This window comes from Lepisosteus platostomus, chromosome 13, assembly GCF_059453375.1.
Source record: "Lepisosteus platostomus isolate fLepPlt1 chromosome 13, fLepPlt1.hap1, whole genome shotgun sequence".
In the NCBI taxonomy this organism is placed as follows: domain Eukaryota; kingdom Metazoa; phylum Chordata; class Actinopteri; order Semionotiformes; family Lepisosteidae; genus Lepisosteus; species Lepisosteus platostomus.
The window spans coordinates 9,958,139-9,977,932 of record NC_142623.1 but is presented as its reverse complement, the minus strand read 5'-3'; the positions used below and the strand labels follow the sequence as shown (position 1 = coordinate 9,977,932).

General features: G+C 41.2%; 1 protein-coding gene across 1 annotated transcript in view; it reads left to right on the top strand.

Annotated features, from left to right (window-relative positions):
• sdc3 (syndecan 3) overlaps positions 1–19,794 on the top strand; it is a 126,425-nt gene that overhangs the window by 93,639 nt on the left and 12,992 nt on the right. The window contains exons 2-3 of the mRNA XM_088603068.1: positions 13,059–13,170; positions 17,242–17,894. Of these exons, the coding sequence (XP_088459194.1) occupies positions 13,059–13,170; positions 17,242–17,894 (765 nt within the window). The remainder of the gene's footprint in view (positions 1–13,058; positions 13,171–17,241; positions 17,895–19,794) is intronic.

Genomic DNA, 19,794 nt, shown 5'->3' with positions numbered 1-19,794 from the left:
GAAGGAACTGCAAATGAATTCTCGTGTGCCAGAATGTCAATAATACTGTAAATCTGGGCAACTTTATTTCCGTATCACAACAGCTCTCATGGTGGCAGGACGCTGACAGAGTAGAGAAAGCACTGTCAGTCTTTTTGGAATACCTGGGTGTCTGTCAGATTAAGTCAAGCCACGTACTGCTTACAAACGCAGAACCTGATGACAGATTTCCATCAGGTAGAAGGAGATGCCTCTGGCAAAAAAGGACAGTCATCAGGCAGCACTGGCAGGTGGGTAAGGACTTTGATTTAACATTAGAAACATGAGAAAGTTTGCAAATTTAAAGAAATCAATTTTTAGCCCCATTCTAGCTTGTTTGGTTGCTAGTAGGCAAGCGATCCATGGATGAAGTGAAGTCATTTCTTTAAAGAAGCCAAGGTATCTACTTCAACTTTATAGCTGAATAGCGTCAGATTCCCACATTGGACTGGTTACAATGCAGCTACAGTATGTCCTTTTTGAAGTGTTGCAAAAAATTCAACAAAGTATTCTAAATCTGTCTGTACCAATGTATTTAGATACGTTAACGTCTCTTGACCTGTATTCTATAGTTTTCATGATATATTGTAATGTTTTTTTCTAAACAAGGGCCTCAGCTGAGACTGCTGTAATAGTTTGGATTTTCGCAGTCCTTGTACTTGGCCTTTGGTGATCCCTATTCCTTTCACCACTTAACAACATTTGAGGCCTTTGGAAAGAAAGTCTTTAAAGAGAAGCTATTTAAAAAGCAGCAAATAACTCAGAAACAATGTTGATTCACTTCCAAACAAGTGTCACTGACTGTTTATTTGTACAAAGAATTTGATTGATTGTTTTATCAAACCGAAAACAGACACCAAACAAGAAATGTCAGCCCTCTGGAAAGAAAAAAAAAGTTGCTGTTTCTCATATGCAATTCAATTTCTACTGTGCCAGAGAGTATTAGCCAGTGCATTCTAATCATGTTAAAGGGAGAGTTTGGTCTTGTGGCTGCATGTTAATTTATTTTCTGTAATACTTTGTTAAAAAGAGCAGAGATGTTATTAGATTAGAGGTATTCAGTGGCTGGCCTGGCTCCAGATTACTTTGTGTATTGAATTCATAACAGAATGGGTGTTCTGTGTGGCAGTGCTGGCAGCTCGCACATGGGAGGGAGAACAACAAGATCAGATTGTGTTGGCAGAACGCCCCAGTCTTAAACACTGGCGATCGCGGATCATGTGAAAAGTGTTACAGGTTGAAAGGAATAAATGGCTTTCTCGTTGTTATTGTAGGGCTCCGACTCCTTTCACTGTACAGTATCAGTGTCTGATGCCAACTGGGGATCTTCAGAAACGTTTCATTACCAACGGGACATACAATTCACATTTTTAATCAGAGCATATAGTGGATCCTGTTCCCCTGAAGTTCAGCTTTTAATACTTATGAGTTGATCGTAATGTGAGATATTTAAGTTATTACATTTAAATTGGCTTTGCTAATTGATAGTGAGGTCCTGAAATAATACATAAAAGTTGTATTATTCCATTTAACCAAGAACCTCAATTGTGATTCAAGGGGAACATGTCACAATTCAAGACTGAAATGGTACACTTTTCTCAGTGGTGTGGACTCTAATTGCAAAGCCTTTTCTTCTATAAGATGAACAATGCTGTTTGAAGGTGCTTTTAGGCACAGTCACATGTATTGACTGTTCACAGGGGATGTCACCTTCAGCAGAATACAAATACTCAGATTGTCCACTCAGTTCCTGGGATGTCTAACCTCTTACATTGCTTCTTGTATGAGCATTGCTGAGAGAGTGATTAGTTTCTCTACCCTGGTGTCTCTCTAAAAAGACAGATGGAGCAACGGGGTGTGCATTTAAGTCTTAAGACTTGATTTAAGAACAGGAAGCATGTGTTTACATAAAAGTTTGTGAGGATCTGGCACAAGATATTCACCCATATTGTTCAATCCTTCAAAAAATTGAGATCCTGATTATGCTATTTGGAACCAAATGTGCCAGATTGGATAAATGTCCTTCTGTTCTTTATAACCTGCCTTATAGTCCTAAATATGTTACAGTGACTCCTACTGGTCAGAAAGTTTACTGCATTTGTCTAGAGCACCTGTTTTAAAGGCAAAAGTGGCAGTGATGACAAGTCTCCACCCTGGGTGAGAATTATTTGACTCCTCGTCTTTGAATTAAACTGTGGGTTTAATTATGGCCAGAGTGGGATTTCTCTGTCTTACTCACACCTGGACAGGAAGTGGCTGCAGAGCAGAACTTTGTTTGGATCTTAACCCAAAAATATCCTGTCAATAAACACAGTTGTTCTTCCTGTGTAGCCCTGTGACTTGATAATATTGCTGCTTTCTCACCGACAGGAGCAAATTGGATCTGGCCTGAATTAAAAAAAAAAAACAATTCAAGGCCCTGACTGAGTGCTAGTACACTTTCATTCCACTTTAATCAAAGTTTAAAGAGCTCTTTTCGGCTTCGTCTCTGAAATTGTCATGAAGTGTGCACAGTGACACTTGCAGTGAATGTCTAATGAACGGCTCATCCTGCCTTGGCCGTTATGGAACCGGACGCGCTGTGGCGGGAATCATTTAATACAATTTCACGTAGAAATCAATTCACTGCTGCTGAAGGTAATGTGGGAAAGCTTCATCCCCGGTCCACAGTTTCTCCTTCCAGGACAGTCGTATAATGTCAGGCTGCATGTCAAGTCAATTTGCTAGGCCTTGCTGCCGTGATAAGAATAGCCACAAAACTCTCTTGACTCCTGACATCACAAGCATCTCTCTCTCTCCCTCCCCCCCCCCCTCTTCCCCACTTCATATCACTTAAAGCTGCTTAATGAATTTTTTTTTGCCCTTCTGCCACCCGCCTCATGTATTTTGTAAATGAGTGATTAATGGCGTCGGCTGTCTTTGCCTCACCATGCTCTGCGGCATCATCATCTGCTTAACCCTGTGCTTTCCTCCCTCTGTCAGGCTACTCACTGCCTCTCCCTGGAGCTCTTTATTATCCCTTTCCCCGCTGGGATTGACTAAAAAAAGAATGCTTCCTCTTAACTGATCGCATAACAAGCTCCTTGAGATGACATTCTTCCTCGCTGAGGTTCATCATGGCAAAAAATCCACCCATCACTTATGCTGTCTGGTGCGGTTCTCAGGGTTCAATGGTGACCTGTCAAAGAAAACACCATATACTGTAGCAAACTATAGAAAAAAATAGTCAACATTGTAGAGCAGCAGTTAGCATGGGTTCGGTTCCCAGGGTGCTACTGTATCTGCGTGAAATTTGTATGTTCTCACCGTATTTGTGTGGGTTTCCTCCAGGTGCTCCTCCCGCAGTCCAAAGACATACTGTACTAGTTGGTTAATTTGATTCTGGGAAAATTGGCACTATTGTGAGTTTGTCTGTGTGTGCCCAGAGATGGACTCATGTCTAGGGTGTACCCTGCCTTGCTTAGTGGGATAGATTTTGGCTTCCCTGTAACCCTGTATTGGATAAAGTGACTAGAAAATAGATGGATAGATAATATTCCACCTGAAAGTGATATGTGATATGGCAGTGATATGGTTCTTTTGAAGCATTTATTAGGTTAATTAATTCACAACAGTTTAATATATATATGGCATAGTAAAATAATTATGAAGTTTATCGAGCAGTAAAGATTTAAAGGTAGCAGTAAAGATTTGATACATGTCTCTGCTTAGTGATTTTTTATTACAATTTCCAAGCACCACAACATTGTGCTCTGCTCCTCCTGTGGAATACCTTCATCATAGACCTTTACAATGGAAGATTCAGCACCGATGTGCATCTTTCATTCCCATTGAGTAAAACAGCTTAATCAGCACTGTGATTTAATAATGGTTGTGCAGGAAAGAGCCCAGTGAATGGTAATCACGGGTTTCTGAAATGTATTTTCTTCACTATTGTTAGCTGAAGGAAATAGATCAGTCTCCCATTACACAGCTGTTTTGCCCATTTCTGGTTTTACAAGTGAAGTAAATAAGGGAAATATCCAGTGCTCTATAGCTCAGATGTAGTCACCTCACATTGGCCTCATCTCTACAGACAGACATTCAGAGTTACTGTATTCATTTTTCTACTACATCAGTAAAATTTGCATCTGCAGCTCATGGAAACCTGGAGTGGATCTAGAATTTAACATTTGCCTGAGGTGGCAAAAGCTCTCACGCAATATCATGGTGCCTACAGGGTTATGTTGATGGTATAGCAAAACTGTGGCTGGGAAAGCTGACGAAGAAGGAAAAAAAAACATATACATCTATCTCTGATGATGCCAAACAATGTATGGCTGAGATTGTCAGGTTCACACTTTGAAATTGTCACCAGCCAGACTGTTGCTGCTGTTCTGCCAAGGGATCAAAACAGTGGAAACTAGCCAAGTTGCACAGCATTCTCAAGATTAAATGGGCTTCAGTTTGCATTAGAGACTATTGTGAGTAAAACAAATGTGACAGGCTCCCCATGTGTAACCCGCGATGGTCATTGCGGCACATGACTCAATCCTGACATTTGTTTTTACTGCATGGTAAATGGTATCAGATAAAAACAGATTAAATCAGGAAAATAAAACAATAAGGGGGGCAGTGAAGGTTCTGGTGTGATGCCTTCTAAACTATAACATTGCAAATGCTTGATGTAATGGAATAGTTCAATGAAGACTCAAAACTAACGTGATGGGGAGGGAAGCAGTCTCAGAGTCTCTGACTTTGCAGTTGACTCTGATTTCCAGTTATCCATTAGATGTGAACAGCAGTAATTCTTGCCCATGAGCAGTTGTTATCACAGCAATCCTGCAGCATCAGAAGGATGACATTGTCAGATGTGGACCGGACGCTTGGCCATGGCTCTGTGAAGCCCTCTTTTCCCACCCTGTGCTGCAGTTCTCTCAATGCCCCCACTCTCTTTTATTCTTCCTCCTCTAGTCACCCAGGAGCCTCTGTGCATGAAGGTCAGTCTTTGACCCCGTAGCTCTGCTCTCCAGACACACTGTTCCAAAGCCCTCCTGAGGGAGAAGTTTTCACAGGCGCCAGCCCAGCCCTGGGACCGAGTCAGGGGTCAAACTAGCAGGCAGCGGGGGAGATGGAAACTGGATGTAGACGCTGCCGTGTAGACAGGGGTGTTTTATTACTTGTGGAAGAGGAAGGATGAGAAACAGTAACCCTGATAACTCCACTCCTCCAGGACATTCCTTGACGCACACATTTTGCAACAGTAGACCTGCAGCTAGCGTTAATGACCACGCTACCGATCCTGCCTTTACAAACCACCAACGCCCAACGCTGTGGACAGATGGAACCCTGCCTTCTTTCAGAAAGACGTCTGTGGTGCATATTAGTGGAGCTTCTCACTCATCGTGCAGACGCTGGCAATGTCTGGCACCACGACTAGCAGCATTTGGGCTGACAAATGTCTTTCAGAAACACTACATAATTTTGAACCTTCAAAAAATTCTACCCCCAAGTTTAAAATAATACTTAAAAATTGTGAAACAATAAAATCCTTGAATCCCAAACCCCAAATCCAAAAACTGAATCCAACAATTAATTCTTAATTTCTATAACAGTCTACCTTTTTAAAGGCGCCTTTCAAAATAAATTCCCTTGGGACGTAACTCTCAGTCACAAGTTTAATGTAACTAAGTATCAGACAGTCAAGGCATATGAGAAAAAAATTTGGAAAAAAGTGGGGGGAAAAATGCATTCAAAGGGATCATAGTAAAAAATGGCAACAAAGAATTCTGGCAGTTTCTTGACCCTGGACATAAAAGTGTGACATAAAATAGGGTCATAAAACTGTGTTTAATCTAGTTCTACCTGCGACTCCAGAAGGGGCTTCCCAGGAAAGGCCTGTATTCCTGACACTCCAGTGAAGCCCAGACCAGGAGGCAGGAGGGGGTCGAGAAGGAGTGCACAGTCCCGCCGGGAGGCTCTTGGGAACACGGCTGGGGTAGGCAGGCCGGACAGGGAGCTCAGGTGACTTGTGACGATTAGAGAAAGCGTGAGTCTCAGAGAGGCGCCATGTTTTATTTAGGTGCGCATGAAAAATTCCTGGATGTTTTTCATGGAGGCCCCTCTGGGACAGAACGCCCAGTGGAGGAGGGAGGATTGCAGAAGGAGGGAAAGATGGAGTGGTATACTGGAGTCGGGAGGAATAATGTTGGAGAAGTCTGACCTCTGACCAGAACCGCAGCGTTTAATTAAAAAAAAAAAAGCAGGAGACCTGACCTCCTGGAAATGATGTATTAGTTTGGCAGGAGAATAATCCTTTTAGTCTCTGAAGACTGAGTCATGAATCCTTTAACTATGTGCTGCATTTAAAATATTTTTCTTTTATGTGACTTTTATGCCCTTCATATAAAAACAAAACAAGAACTGCATAGCTTTCCATCCATCAAAATGTACTTGTAATACTTTACCTACATACAATATCGTCAACACCAGCTGCCTTCTTGTGTGTATCTGCTGCGTACCTTAACAATTCAAAAGTACGTTTATAACCATTTTGTTATTTCTTTTCTGTAAGTTTCATTGGCTACTCAAAGGACATATTGAACTCCACCTCTGAGCCTTGTGTCTGCACTCATAATCAGGCACGTAGGGGTTTTATATACTAATTTGGTTTTGTACATTAAAAAGCAGAGTAAGAAGACTTATGAAAAGAGGAAGATGTCTGGCTCATCATGTTCATTTGCCTGTTAGTTGTCAAGATCTATAAATTTCACGGAACACACTGCAGCGTCAGGTTTCGGTAACATGTCTAAGTAGTTTAGTTGAAGTCGACATTCAGGGACCAGAAAAAGTGCAGCTCTAATTGGAAAATTATTAGTGTATTTATAGTTCATGTATTAGATTGGCTCACTAGTTAACCGTGTAAGCCAACATAACAGCTAGATAAATGTAATAGGTTTAACATCTATATATATTGGGAATTACATTTATTGTGTTTCTGGAAGTGATGTCATAGTGGATGAGGAGTTACAGCAGCAGAAGTGAAGGAGAACATGGTTCATTCCTCCCAAACTGTCATTAATCTTCAGATGCACAAAGGATGTTGTTTCATAATTTAAAAGTTTAATGTATCACCAGGCCCCATTCTGGGATCCTCCTCCCCACTTTATAGGCTTATAATTGCACCTAACTTATGGCAGTTCAGTTCATCTGGAAACTACACTCCCTGAATTTATTTTCTGTCATGACTAATAGGGAATTTCTTCCTTGTCATAGCAGTGGCAGAGAATAATGACTCCCTTTGCCCTGAACATGTGTAGCTGATTTTTTTTTTAAACAAGTAACTGCTGGAAAATATTTAATGGATGGAGTGTGCTTCTCTTGCTCTTTTAAGGCTTTATCCCATCTCGGATCTCCCACAACACACAGCTGGGCTCCAGAGGTATTTTTGAATGGAAGTCTGATTAAAGTAAACTGAGTACATGAGTCACAAAAGGTTCACATTCACATTTGTGGTCTCTGGTGGTGGCGTAGCTGAGAAAAAGTGAAATAAAGTTTTGAGGTGAGTGAAGTATTGTGTTTCAACTCTGGCTTACTACAGTGAGAAAAGCTTCAGTTTCAATCAATCTAAAACTAGTAAACTTTCTTATGAGGGGATGCTCATTTTTTTCTGGTATGAAATGAATACGAAGCAAATTGTTTTTGTACTGATTGAATGTTTAATTGCTTTTTGAATCGAGTTTGTTTCGCATTTTCAATGGCCAGTGCCAGATCTTGATGTTTTTGTTGTACAGAAGATGCTTCCATGCGGTGACTATAGAAATTTCAAAAGACACATTTCAGGCTTGTTATTTTGCCGAGCTTTGTAGATTTGAAGAACAGAGTTAACCAGCAGACTCCTTCTAGCGAATGCTGGGACGGACCAGACCCCGTATAATGAGGGTCACATGTTTTTAATGACTAAACCACTCCCTTTCTTAATTGTCGCTACAACACTGGCCTCCTGCATAACAGATCTGTACCCTTTTGAAAAAAACATTTTCGAGTTCTTTTTGTCATATACCCATTCGCTGTGGAATAGTAAACGTTGTGCTTTGCATGTTGCAACTCACAGCTGCAGAACCTGTACTGCGCACTGGGAGAGTGAATATGTGTTGGCACTCCTCTGAACCTCTCACCTTTGAGCCAGTTACCTTTTAACAAGTCAGGGGATACGCTGCCCCCTTACAGGGTTCAGCACTGACTGGGGGAGAGGCGTGTCTCTCTCTGCCATCACTATATGCCTACATATGCTCAGGAGGCCACAGGGGCCCTGTTCTGACAGGAAATCTCTGGCTGACCGACTAATCTCTACCTTAGGCTGTAAGTGACATGACCTATGCTCAAACCAGCAACAGTTGGATCACAGGGTGCAACCTTGGTAGAGTGCCTAATGAGTTAGGGCCCCTGCATTGTGGACTTTTCATTGACAGCGAATAACCGCATTTATTAATGAAGAGTAAATCACTCGCTTTACTGTTCTCCAACACTATCACTCTGCACCTTCGTAATAAACTCTCTAGCACTTGGTAGCTTTAAATCTCTTCAGCCCTGTCTCACTGATAATGAGCTATAAAAAGACTACTGTGGGCTTGGCAGTGCTCTGGTTTTGTAATGAGCACGTAAACTGCCATTGTATTGTCCGGCTTTTAATGAGTCCTCAAACAAATCATTTCCCAGCTTCCCCCTTTTTGTTCTGTTTCGTACAGCAAAACAACATTTTTGAAAAATAAGTTAAAAGCAAATCGGCAGTTCCAAGAAAACATCATCTCTGCAGCTGAGCGGTAAAAAAGCGATTAAACCGACAATAATGGGAATAAGACCTGGGCCGTTTCCATCTGTGACAGGAGAGTGGTGTCATTCAGATGACAAACAAGACTGTTAGGATGATCGCTCTTTCTGATTTGCGTTTCTGACCTAGACTCTGTTTTAATTGGAAAACCATGTTGCGTGAACATTTGACGATAATTCAGAAGGGATGGCTAAAGCATCTGACAGCCGATTAGGAACATCTGAAGAGGTATAGGCATAGCCTATACTGCGCCGATATGATTCCTTGATTCCAGGATTATGATGGAAATATTTATTTCCACTAGGTAACAAAAATGTGCTTCATCATGGGTGAACAAGAACATACAAAAAATGAGTCCAGATGAGATAATTTGGCATCCTTTTGCACATTGGCTTGTTTGGTTGTAAACCAAAAATCACATCAGACCACTATTCCCCAGGTGGTCACCATAATCAGTATGAATAAGGAGTTAGGTCCAGATACCCAGGACTCTCCTGTCCTGACTACAGCTACCACTCTCATTTGGGACTGGATGCCATTCCATCTCAGGGTCCCTATGAAAGGAGCAGTGAAACCTAGCTAGCCATATCTTTGGGAAGAAGGCAAGAGCCTGTATTCTTGGAGAAAACCTGCAAGAGGAGAGAGGAACATAGCCTGTACAGAAGGAATTGAACCAAGGTTACTGGAGCATTGAGACAACATTCCTACTATACTGCTGTGCTACTTCCAGATGAAACCTACTGTTCAGTAGCAGCACAAGTCTGAATATTGGAATAATCAATCACTGCAGCCGAGTCAACATTGCCCTCATCCTGACAGCGAGGTTTAATGATCAAAACCAAACAGAATTCATGAGGGTGCAGTTGCTTACTGGAGGCCTTGGTCACTGGTTTGAACATTTTGTTTTACCTTTGAGGATAAACCATTTTCTAAAGGTCAGGGGTTCACTGACTCATCAATGAGAAAATGTTACCACCCAGTTTATTTTGGATGCAAAATCTAATGGACCTAATGGAACATAATTGCTCTTGGCCCACCTGTTCTAATGGAAATTCCAGCTGAATAAATCACAGAGGACTGTGAAAGTGACCAAGAGTTAGGCGTTACAGCCGTTAAATGCAAATTGAATTTTTGAGATTCCAGAACTTTTAAAAGTTGCGGACTGATCCCCAATACGAGCATTAAAACATTTTTCATCTGCATATGAATGTAGGGATGTTAATATTTTAAAAAGCTACATCATGAAACTGAATTTTCCAGCTTCATTTCAGCCCTCCGGTGGCCTAAATGTATTCTTTTTCAAACCTAATTCAAAGAAACGTCATTACCTGCAACAAGATGAAGCTGATCTGCTTCCTGCAGGACTTTTATAATTAGTGTGTCTAAATTGAAGTTTCTCTTTTAAGGAACACCAGTGGACAGCTGATTCCCTGGTAGTGTTGAACTATACCAGCACAGAGCTGGTGAATGGTAAAGCATGTCATGTTGCAAAATGATTCAGTGCTTGACTGCAAGCAACCAGACACACTGACAAACTCCATTCTCCTTCAATGTGGTAACTGGTATACAGTACATATAGCAAAATGGGATCAATTTCACGTTAATTAATTTAGACTCATTTTTAGTTTATAAGGCCAAAATTACATTGCCCATATTGCTTGTGTTTTCAACATTTCATGCAGTTTTTGCCAATAAAATTTGATTTGATGCTTTACAAATAAATTGGCTGACAATGTTTAATCATTTAGTGTTGGGAGAGGAATGGCAGAAGGTATACAGGCCACCATGGGGGTGTTTGGAGAACTATGACAGGTCCATCACAGCACATTACTGGATCATCAGCGATACGTGCAGGATATCTTGCAAATTTCCATTGCCTAAACTGAATTACAGCTTATGTGGTGGCTTTCCCAACCTCTTATGTTCTCAGAAGGCAAACATGTGTCATGATGAACTGCCTCACAATTTCCTGTCATGCTTGCTGCTCTGTTATTTGTAGGAGCAGAAGTCAGTACAGTGGGCTTTCCCCCAAAGAAAAGATGTCATGAAGCACACAGTGTGCGCTTCCTAGGCCTTGTTCCTTTAATTTAGCCCACCAACCACAATCGCAGCTCTGTATTTTGCTCAGGCCTGGACATGGTGAACCTTGTGATCTGAAAACATTTTTTTTTCCTTGTACATGTTTGTCCCCTGAACTTTCGAGCTGAAGCTGGTTCACAGTCTTTCTGTATGGCTTTTTCTCAATGGCCCTTTTGTGCAGTGTTTCCTTTCGAATTGAATTCTTGTAAGATCAAAGCAGGCGGTATCCTGTCTTTGTGTGTTATCAGGCTTTCACCCAGAAATGTGAAAGGAGGAAGTTACTTTTTTCAGTCCTTAAGCTCAGAAATCCTCTGTGTCAGCTGGAATAAAGATCAGCTGATACAGGTGTACTACAGGACCAGGTGCAAAAGAAGTCCCTGTGCCCGAAGTCAAGACACTGCTACCTTGTATCAATAGGCACCCTCGACAGCTCACTCCAATTTAACTGTAGGTTGTCAGCCCAGGCAGTGTTTTGTCCATTTAATTGATCCTTCATTATTTAGTCCATAATTGCTTATTTGATTGAGTTAATTGGTTTAAAGTAAGAACTATGTGGGACTAAGACCTGTACAACTATAAATGAGTGAGTGGGAGAGTAATTTTTGTCCTGTCATGATGTTTGTGGAAATGACATATTAGTTAATAATAAAAATTAATAATAATTGCTTACACTTATATAGCGCTTTTCTGGACTCTCCACTCAAAGCGCTTTACAGGTAATGGGGTCTCCCCTCCACCACCACCAATGTGCAGCATCCACCTGGATGATGCGACGGCAGCCATAGTGCGCCAGAACGCTCACCACACATCAGCTATTAGTGGGGAGGAGAGCAGAGAGTAATGAAGCCAATTCGTAGACTTAAACTCACTAGGCAGAGCTGTGCAGGCACGCTGGCAGGAGATATGACCTGCTGGCACTGCTGCAGCTCTGGATATGACCCTCAAATTCTGTCGGTTTTGTCAGCCACTGAGAACAACCCAGTTCAAGAGTGGCCATTCTTGATACACAGTAAGACAGTTAGAAATGTCCTGGAGTTAAAGGTTGCTCTTAATCATCCGCTTCTGAAGACATTCATCAATCTGTGAGACTGTTCAGTTACAGTAAGTGAGGAGTGACTGTGACATTGAGGCCTACCATGCTGAGTATATTATTTCTGGATGTTTGAGTTACTAATAATCTAAACCTAAAAATTTAACTGCCTTCAAAGCTATACAACTGCCAGGATCGTGACTCTTCTATTCCCAGCTTAACCAGTTGTTTCCATTTTTTAAGTGGAAGAATTTTAAAACTTACCATTCTTCAAGATGAAACATATTTAGTGCAAAAGATATGTTTCCTCATAGGCAATCAAATGACCAATTTGCTATGTATATGGTAGCAAAAACCCAGGGACCAGTCCAGACCATTGGAATGTACTGTAAGATCCAGGAAAACAAAATTAAACAAACCAAAACTACGTAGCTTACTAGAGTCCTTATTAAACTTTAGTATTTTCTGGAGTAGCTAACTATGCTTGCCCCACACAAACTGTAATCCAAGGTGGTCTACTGACAAAGCTTCTTTTGTTTCTGTGGTCTACCAACCCCAAGTGAACAAACTCCCTTTTATGAGCCTACTTTATAACAACCTACTTGTGAATTCCACAGTGTAACAGAGAAGAGATCACCCTATTTACACACTTACTTAGCTGTCCATTAACTGTTTGTACGTGAATCAGTTCTGAAACTATTTAGGAACTAGTAAATTAATTCCATGCTGAAAAAATCAGAATTTCAGCTGCTGATCCTTTCTCAGTTGTGACAGATCCTGGAGGATTATGGCACCTCAAGAAGGATCAGCAGCCAAAACATTGTGATTTTCTTTCGTCTTTTCAGTGTGGAATTAACTTTTACTTGTTCCTTTTCAGCCAATGCACTACCCTTGAGGCTGGTTTAGCGGCCTCTAGTGGTGAACTTTTGGTAATGTCTCAGGCCTTCAGCCACAGTATAAATGGAGAAATAAATCAGTCATGTGACTGGAGGTCATGAACATCCTTTTCCTTTTCAATAGCAAGTGAAGTGAAACATGCAGACCATGACTTCTCTTTTTGTCTCAACCAATGCTCAGTGAATGTTTCTTCATTCTAACATGGGCCGTCTGGCTTGCTTGCAGGCTTATCGCTGGCCGCGAGCTTCAGAGGAGGTGGGCCCGATGGACACAGAGGGTTCAACTGACGATGGGTTTATCGACGATGAGGATTTATATTCCGGCTCCGGCTCTGGCTGTAAGTATCTCAAGAGCAGCGTTGACCATGACATTTTTTAAAACTGAAAAATGAAGATGACAGCACACTAGTGCAGTCGTAAGACTTCATTGATAATACTGTGTCCAACTTTGACCACCATGAAGATACATTCTTGGGGTTAAAGTGAAGCCCTGCACTAAAAGATATTAATGTTTTACCCTTCAATGGGGAAGACTATGACAAGACCTGACTGAACTATTCTGATTCCTGAAAGGTATTGACCAGGTCAAACTGGTGGAACTATTCAGAAACAATAGTAAAACATGAACCAGGGGACACAAGTGGAAACTATGGGGGAGTGCATTTGCAACTAAGAACAGAAAGCATTTTATACAGTACTCTTGAAGGTGAAAACTAGACTTCTATCTAGAAATAGCTGGATGATCCCCTATCTAGATATGGCTGGATGATCCTCATATCAAGAACCAGATTAGATTGATCAGATTAGCTCCTCTTATTTGTAACCTCATCAACGTGTATGTCAAAATGGAAACTAAGTATGAAAAGACTAGTTTTGGTCCTCGGTTCGTTTACAGCTCGAGTCGCAGAAGAGCAGGTCCACTCTTCTGAGATCTGGAGTCCTTTAGCCTTTGAAAATAGAGCCAGCAAGTGATTAAGACCTAGAAACAAAATTGATCTATGCCAAATCATTATTTTAGTTTAAGTAGTTAATTTTACTTAGCTGTCCAGTGTATTTGTTTGCTATGATTATCTGATTATTGTCCATGATTATTCCACCATAATGTTTCAGGGAAAAAAATCACTCTCTCGGAAAGTGTACCACAGCATCCGTGTTAACCAACCGAACTCAGAGGAGTGTGAGCATTATTCACCCTACAGTAGATATTTCCTTAATAATGTATGGAAATATTGTTAGATATTTGTAGATTTCAATATAAGTATCACTGTTGCTACAGTAATTAACAGGCATTGTTTTTGCAATACACAACATTATGCATAGGGTTTGCCATTATGCATGAGCAATACACAGCATTATGTAGGACTTTGTGTTTGACTCAATATTTGATTGCTGTCCAGTTCATTCACAGTATTGTGCTTCCTGCTGCTCTCTTGGCCCAAGACCATCACTCATAAGATGATACAGAACTAAGAAAATAAGCTGGAATAAAATAATATATATCTGTAATTCACAAAAAACAGAATCATAGATATAGAAAACAGTGGAATTAGAGATCAAAAGTTATTCGTAAAAGAGTTCCCCATGCAGGGCTGTTCCTAGGACCTGCAGGGTCTAGGGTAAATCTATTCTGAGAAGTTTTATGTAATGTCCTCTTACAAAAATGTATTGTTCACTGTGTTGGATAAGGAATAAACTGAGATGTCATTGTACTTATTTCCAGACTGTTTTGTGGCTTCATCAAGGGCATCATTACAACAAAGCCAAAAGTACTTTATAGTACCTTGAGCAAATTGCTACACAGAAATGTAATCTTCAATGTAGTCTGTGACTCACAGGAGTGTCATATGACAGCCAACCTTGTTAAAGATTCCATAGCACTGCTTGTAGCGGTAGGGATGTAAACTCAGCTGACCTGGTTAAATTCCACTGTGGACTCGGACAATGTGGCTTACTTAAATATTCCACTAAAATCAACATGTCATTTTTTTGTTTTGTAAATGATCGATTGTGTAGTCGGGGATACATTTTGGTGTTGGATAAAGCGGGCCCCCTTCTAAATGTAAGTTGATTTGGGAGGCTTTCATGTCAATTAATTTATCTAGCACATTTCATAACGCACACATAATAACATTATTATTTCTCGAGAGGATTGCAGCATGAGAAGAATCTTCAGAGTACAGACTGTATTTATTCTGGTTTTACAGGGGGATAACAAGCAGTATTTATAAGATTACAGGCTCATGCTTTATCTTTTTGTTGGGGGGAGCGTGGGGTTGTGTGGCTGGTGATTTATTTTTTATATCCGTGTGCAAACTTGTTTTTTAAAGTTATCTTCCCCAGTTTCAGGGAAGAGAGATATTTTCCTTCTCCTCACAAAATTTGTTGTGTCTCCTCAGAAAGCTTCTGCACAGATTGTGAGCTTGGAGAGAGGGATTCTGCCTCCTGCTTTTGTAACTGTAATGATATTCAATCTGCTCTGCACTGGCTAGGTCACTCCAGGGCATTAATTAATAAAGACACAGCTCTGTTCTCTCTTGGTATGCAGCCTGTCCCTCGGAATTAGCAGATTGGTTACCCTGCTGTTGTCACTTAGAACTGAACATCGACAAAATTACAACTTGTCATTGATTACAAACCTGTGTGTTGAGAGGGTGTCAGAGGATAGAAGAAGATAACCTTAAATGCACTGCAGACACAAACTGTGATACCCCTACTATATGTGAGTTGTCAGCCTTACCAGCGATGTACAATATACTGTAACAGATGTCATTAGTGTACAGTATGTATTTGGGAAAAGCTCTTTTTCAGTGGCTTTGCAGAAAATCCTCAGTGATTGATGAAGCAAAACTGGTTAGGAGGAAAACTAAGACAACAGTCTTGACAGTTTCATCTGTAGGGTGAAGATTTTCACTGATTACGTCATCTTGTATTGTGTAATCTGATCACAGAGAGACTGGACTCTTTAAACCTGCTTGAAGTCTTCCATAGTAACAACCTGCAAATAGAGTTTGAATATGAAGCTGAATTATGAACATCTCTTTGTTAACCGTTATAATGTGGCCTTAGGTCCCTTACCGTTAGGGCAACTATAAGTGAAATTGAGACTAATAATATAGCTTCAGGGTTCTTATACGCTAATGTTTCTCCACATTGTGGTTCTTGAGTGAATCCTCTGCTGTTAATGTTTTATTAAAGCAATATGCCTGTTCAATATAAGACTACATGAAAATTTGAGATTTAAGTGCACGTTGAAGATTGGTAAATAGAACACTTCATTGCAGTAATATCACTTTGCTAGACAGGACTGTATTGCTGTTACTACAGCCCCAGGTGTGAAAGACAAAAGCTTGATTTATGTTGTGCAATGCTCGGTTAGCTTTTATTAATACACGAGCCATTATCAGGCAGTGTGTTCCCCCTCTGCTGTGTCAGTTAGAGAGAATTTAGTACTATTAGTACTGTGATTACAGGGCTCTGGAACAGAACAAAAGCAGTCAACTTATTTTTCTTGCACCTTGTATGACCAGCTGTGACATTCCGTGTGTACTATAGCCAGAATCTGAGAAGGGTGGTTGTCAGTACACAGTTCAGACTCCATTTTGAGCAACAGTGATCTGTTAAATCGAGTGTAAAGTTAATTTTTCTTTGCCTTTGTTAAGTTGTTTTGCATCATTTTTAAAAACGATATGCAGACTCTGTACTAATGGAGAAACGCTTTTTTTTTAACTTCTGTGCAGTGTTTTATTTTTACACCGTAAACAAACCTTGGTGTGTCTGCTGGTAATAAAAATGTTTATTTTAGCTCTGATTTTGTGTATAGAACAGACTTCTAAAAGTGGTATGTTTTTGTTTTCCAGCAGATTGTGCGTTTATTTGAAAATGTCTGCATAAATAAGAACAATAAGAAAAAAGTGTAAGAAATTTAGGAAGTAGATTAGGAAACACTGACATCTGGCAGGGAATGTCAAAACTGGCCTTCATCATGACTTTAACCCTAAAGAAAATGGAAAACTGACTTTGTGAACATTAACCTGTGTGTTCTGGTATAAAATGCCTTTCATCTCTGTCTCCTTCTGTGGGATGAAATTTAATTAAGCTTGGTGCATTTATAATTAGACCTTAGACACTTGAGTAAATAGATTCTAAGTGCAGTGCATATTACAAGCTGCTGGCAAATAAGGTTAGAGTGAAACATATTTAATAGAGGCAAATAAAAAAAAATACAAATGCACACAAAGTGGAACAATGTGTGAAACTAAGCCTTTAATCCAGCAATGCATTATTAGAAAGCTGCTTTTCTGGGTTGTGACAACCCCGAACATATGCTGGATTAATAGTAGGAGTCCTCTTCTAGAAATGGCTGAAAATTGACATTGTCTCTCGCTTTCTCTTATCCACTCCTCCTCAAGTCCCTGTTGTACAGCTGAAGCCGAGAAACAAGGTGACCTTCAGCACGGAAGTGCCAGTCTCGCTCTCCACCACGCAGGCCACCTCACCAGCCCCCTCCGTGCCACCTGCTGCCATGCCAACAGGTACCCAGCGCCCGCTGGTGGAGCCAGGGGAGAACGAGAAGGAGAGCAGCTCCCTAGCCACGGAGTCAGGCCGCCAAGAGCCCGGCTCTTCCGCTTCTGTCCCCATGGCGACGACCAGCTCGGCCACCACCACGGCCCAGCAGACAGTGCCCACGACCAGTGCCACGGACCTCAGCACCACAGAAGAGGTCAGGGAGGACGTCTTCATCCCAGAGGAGACCGAGGAGAGACGCACCACTGCCCTGCCCACCGCTGCCGTTACAACCATGATCACGGCGACCACGGCGGTCCTCCGCAGAAGGAAAACCATGTCAAGCACTCCCACCGTTCCTACGGCGATGTCTACCACAGCTGCAGCCTCCACCCCTGGCCGAAACAGGCCCTGGGCTCCAGCAACAGCCACCCCCACTGCTGCTCCTTCCTCTTCGACTGTGAGGCTCCGTCCTGCACAGACCACCACCCTCCTCCCAAGGACAGAGCTCCAGACAGAGCAGACCACCTCCGGCCTGTTCCTCAGCTCTACAGCACAGGTGAGACAGTCACAGTCCATCGGAGTCGAGGGCCACGCCACGTATTGAAATATTTTTTGCATTTTCCCTTGAATACATTTAAGAACTTCTTTTATTGCTACAGCACTCAAGACGTTTCTCATTTTGAAAGCTTTGATACAGAAAATATGTCAAAAACTGCCTGAATCTGAAGTCAGAGCTACAGAATCTAGAATCAGAGTCTAGATTCTAGAATAATCTAATACACTATCTCACAATGGCCTCATGCATAACTGACCAGTACAACAAACAGCAAAACTTTTAAGAACTACACAATTTTGTTCTCTTGGCTTAAATGCAATACCAGATAGTGATGGGCAATTGGTGATAACACTGAAAAAACATGGGGACCTGGCCAGTCACAGGGGTCAGTGTTGTGTAATTGGATGAGATATTTTTGAGCCCCTAAAGAATCTTACTTACATCTCGATATTGACTAGACTAGACAACAGGGCCAAACCTGAACTTCAGCTTGGGTTCAGAGTGGAGCTGATCCACTCAGTCCGGTTCAGACAGTGTAGGAATTGCACTTTTTCTATCGTGTTATGTGAGCATAGTCTTCTAATGCTCTGATGAGGCTCCCACCTCAGACAATACACAGCTGCTGTGAGGAAGCTGCAATGTGCATATCTGCTTTTATCTAACTCTAGAGTGAAACAGTTACTTATCCTTGTAAACAGACCAGGGAATGTCTGGGAGGATATAAACAAAACACCTGGTTTGCTGAAGAAGTTGGTGCCCTACAGCTGCCTTCTCACATAGCTATGAGTCATGCCTCAAGCATCCAGGAAAGATTATTATTACTGTGGGTTAACAACATTTCTCAAATAGCACAGTGCTGACAAACGTTTGCATAAACCATAAAGCTGTGTGTTTTTGTATATTCCTGACTAAGGCTGGTTGGTGAGCTGGGACTAGAGAGGACAAAACCCTCTGAGTGTTTGAATCTAATGTGCAAAGCTCTAAGACACCTAAAATCTCTATTAGCATTTTCCACTATTATAGTTTTGCCTGATATTAATACAATGGAATATGGATGAGAAATAGCCAGATTTGACTTTCATTCCCATTGTTTGACGCACGATCTCAACTCAAGGTAAAATGTACAGAAGCAGCCAATTTGAAGTGTTGTAATAGCAAATCTGTCCATGTATTACTCAAATCTATTTGACTCATTGCTAGTTGTTCATCAATACTGACATCATTCATTCCTCTCTACACAGCCATAAAGCTAACATGCTACTTTTGTGACTAAAAATGCAGATTTGTCAGATTTAGCTTAAAACAAAATGACTAAAATATAAGCAGAGGATCACCGTATAAATGATTTTGTGCATCAGAAAGGAAAACTTTTAAGTGACAAGAGAAGAACAATGCAAATGTTTAAGATTTTTACCCGGAGGTTATGTTCCTTCGTTCTTTGGAATCAGAAAATGGCTATTTCAGAAAGAAAACAAAATAACAAGAGTGACTTAACTTCCTAATTCTTGGATGCCTGAATGTTTCCGAAATGTAGAAGAGGTATATCCTTGACTAATAACTGCTCAAGGGCATTTATTATGCTTCATAAAAGAGTAAGTTGCCTCGTATGAGATCCGAAGCACTTGTGACTGCAACTATATTTCCACATCAAAGACTCTACAATAGCTGTTGCCCAAGGAAAACTACTACTAATCCAAAATGGTACGTTTTTTTTGGCTTTCGGCTGCCCATGACCTTCACTTAATCCCTGTCAGGCTGCGGCAGACAGTTTTAAGAGAGGCTTTCTGAGGATGCGACCATGCGTGCACAGCCTCCTCCTTTTATTCTCCCTGCTCTCCCTGTTCTCCTCTCTCCCGCTGGTTCACACTCCAGTCGGGAGACAGGAGAAGCACTCGGCATC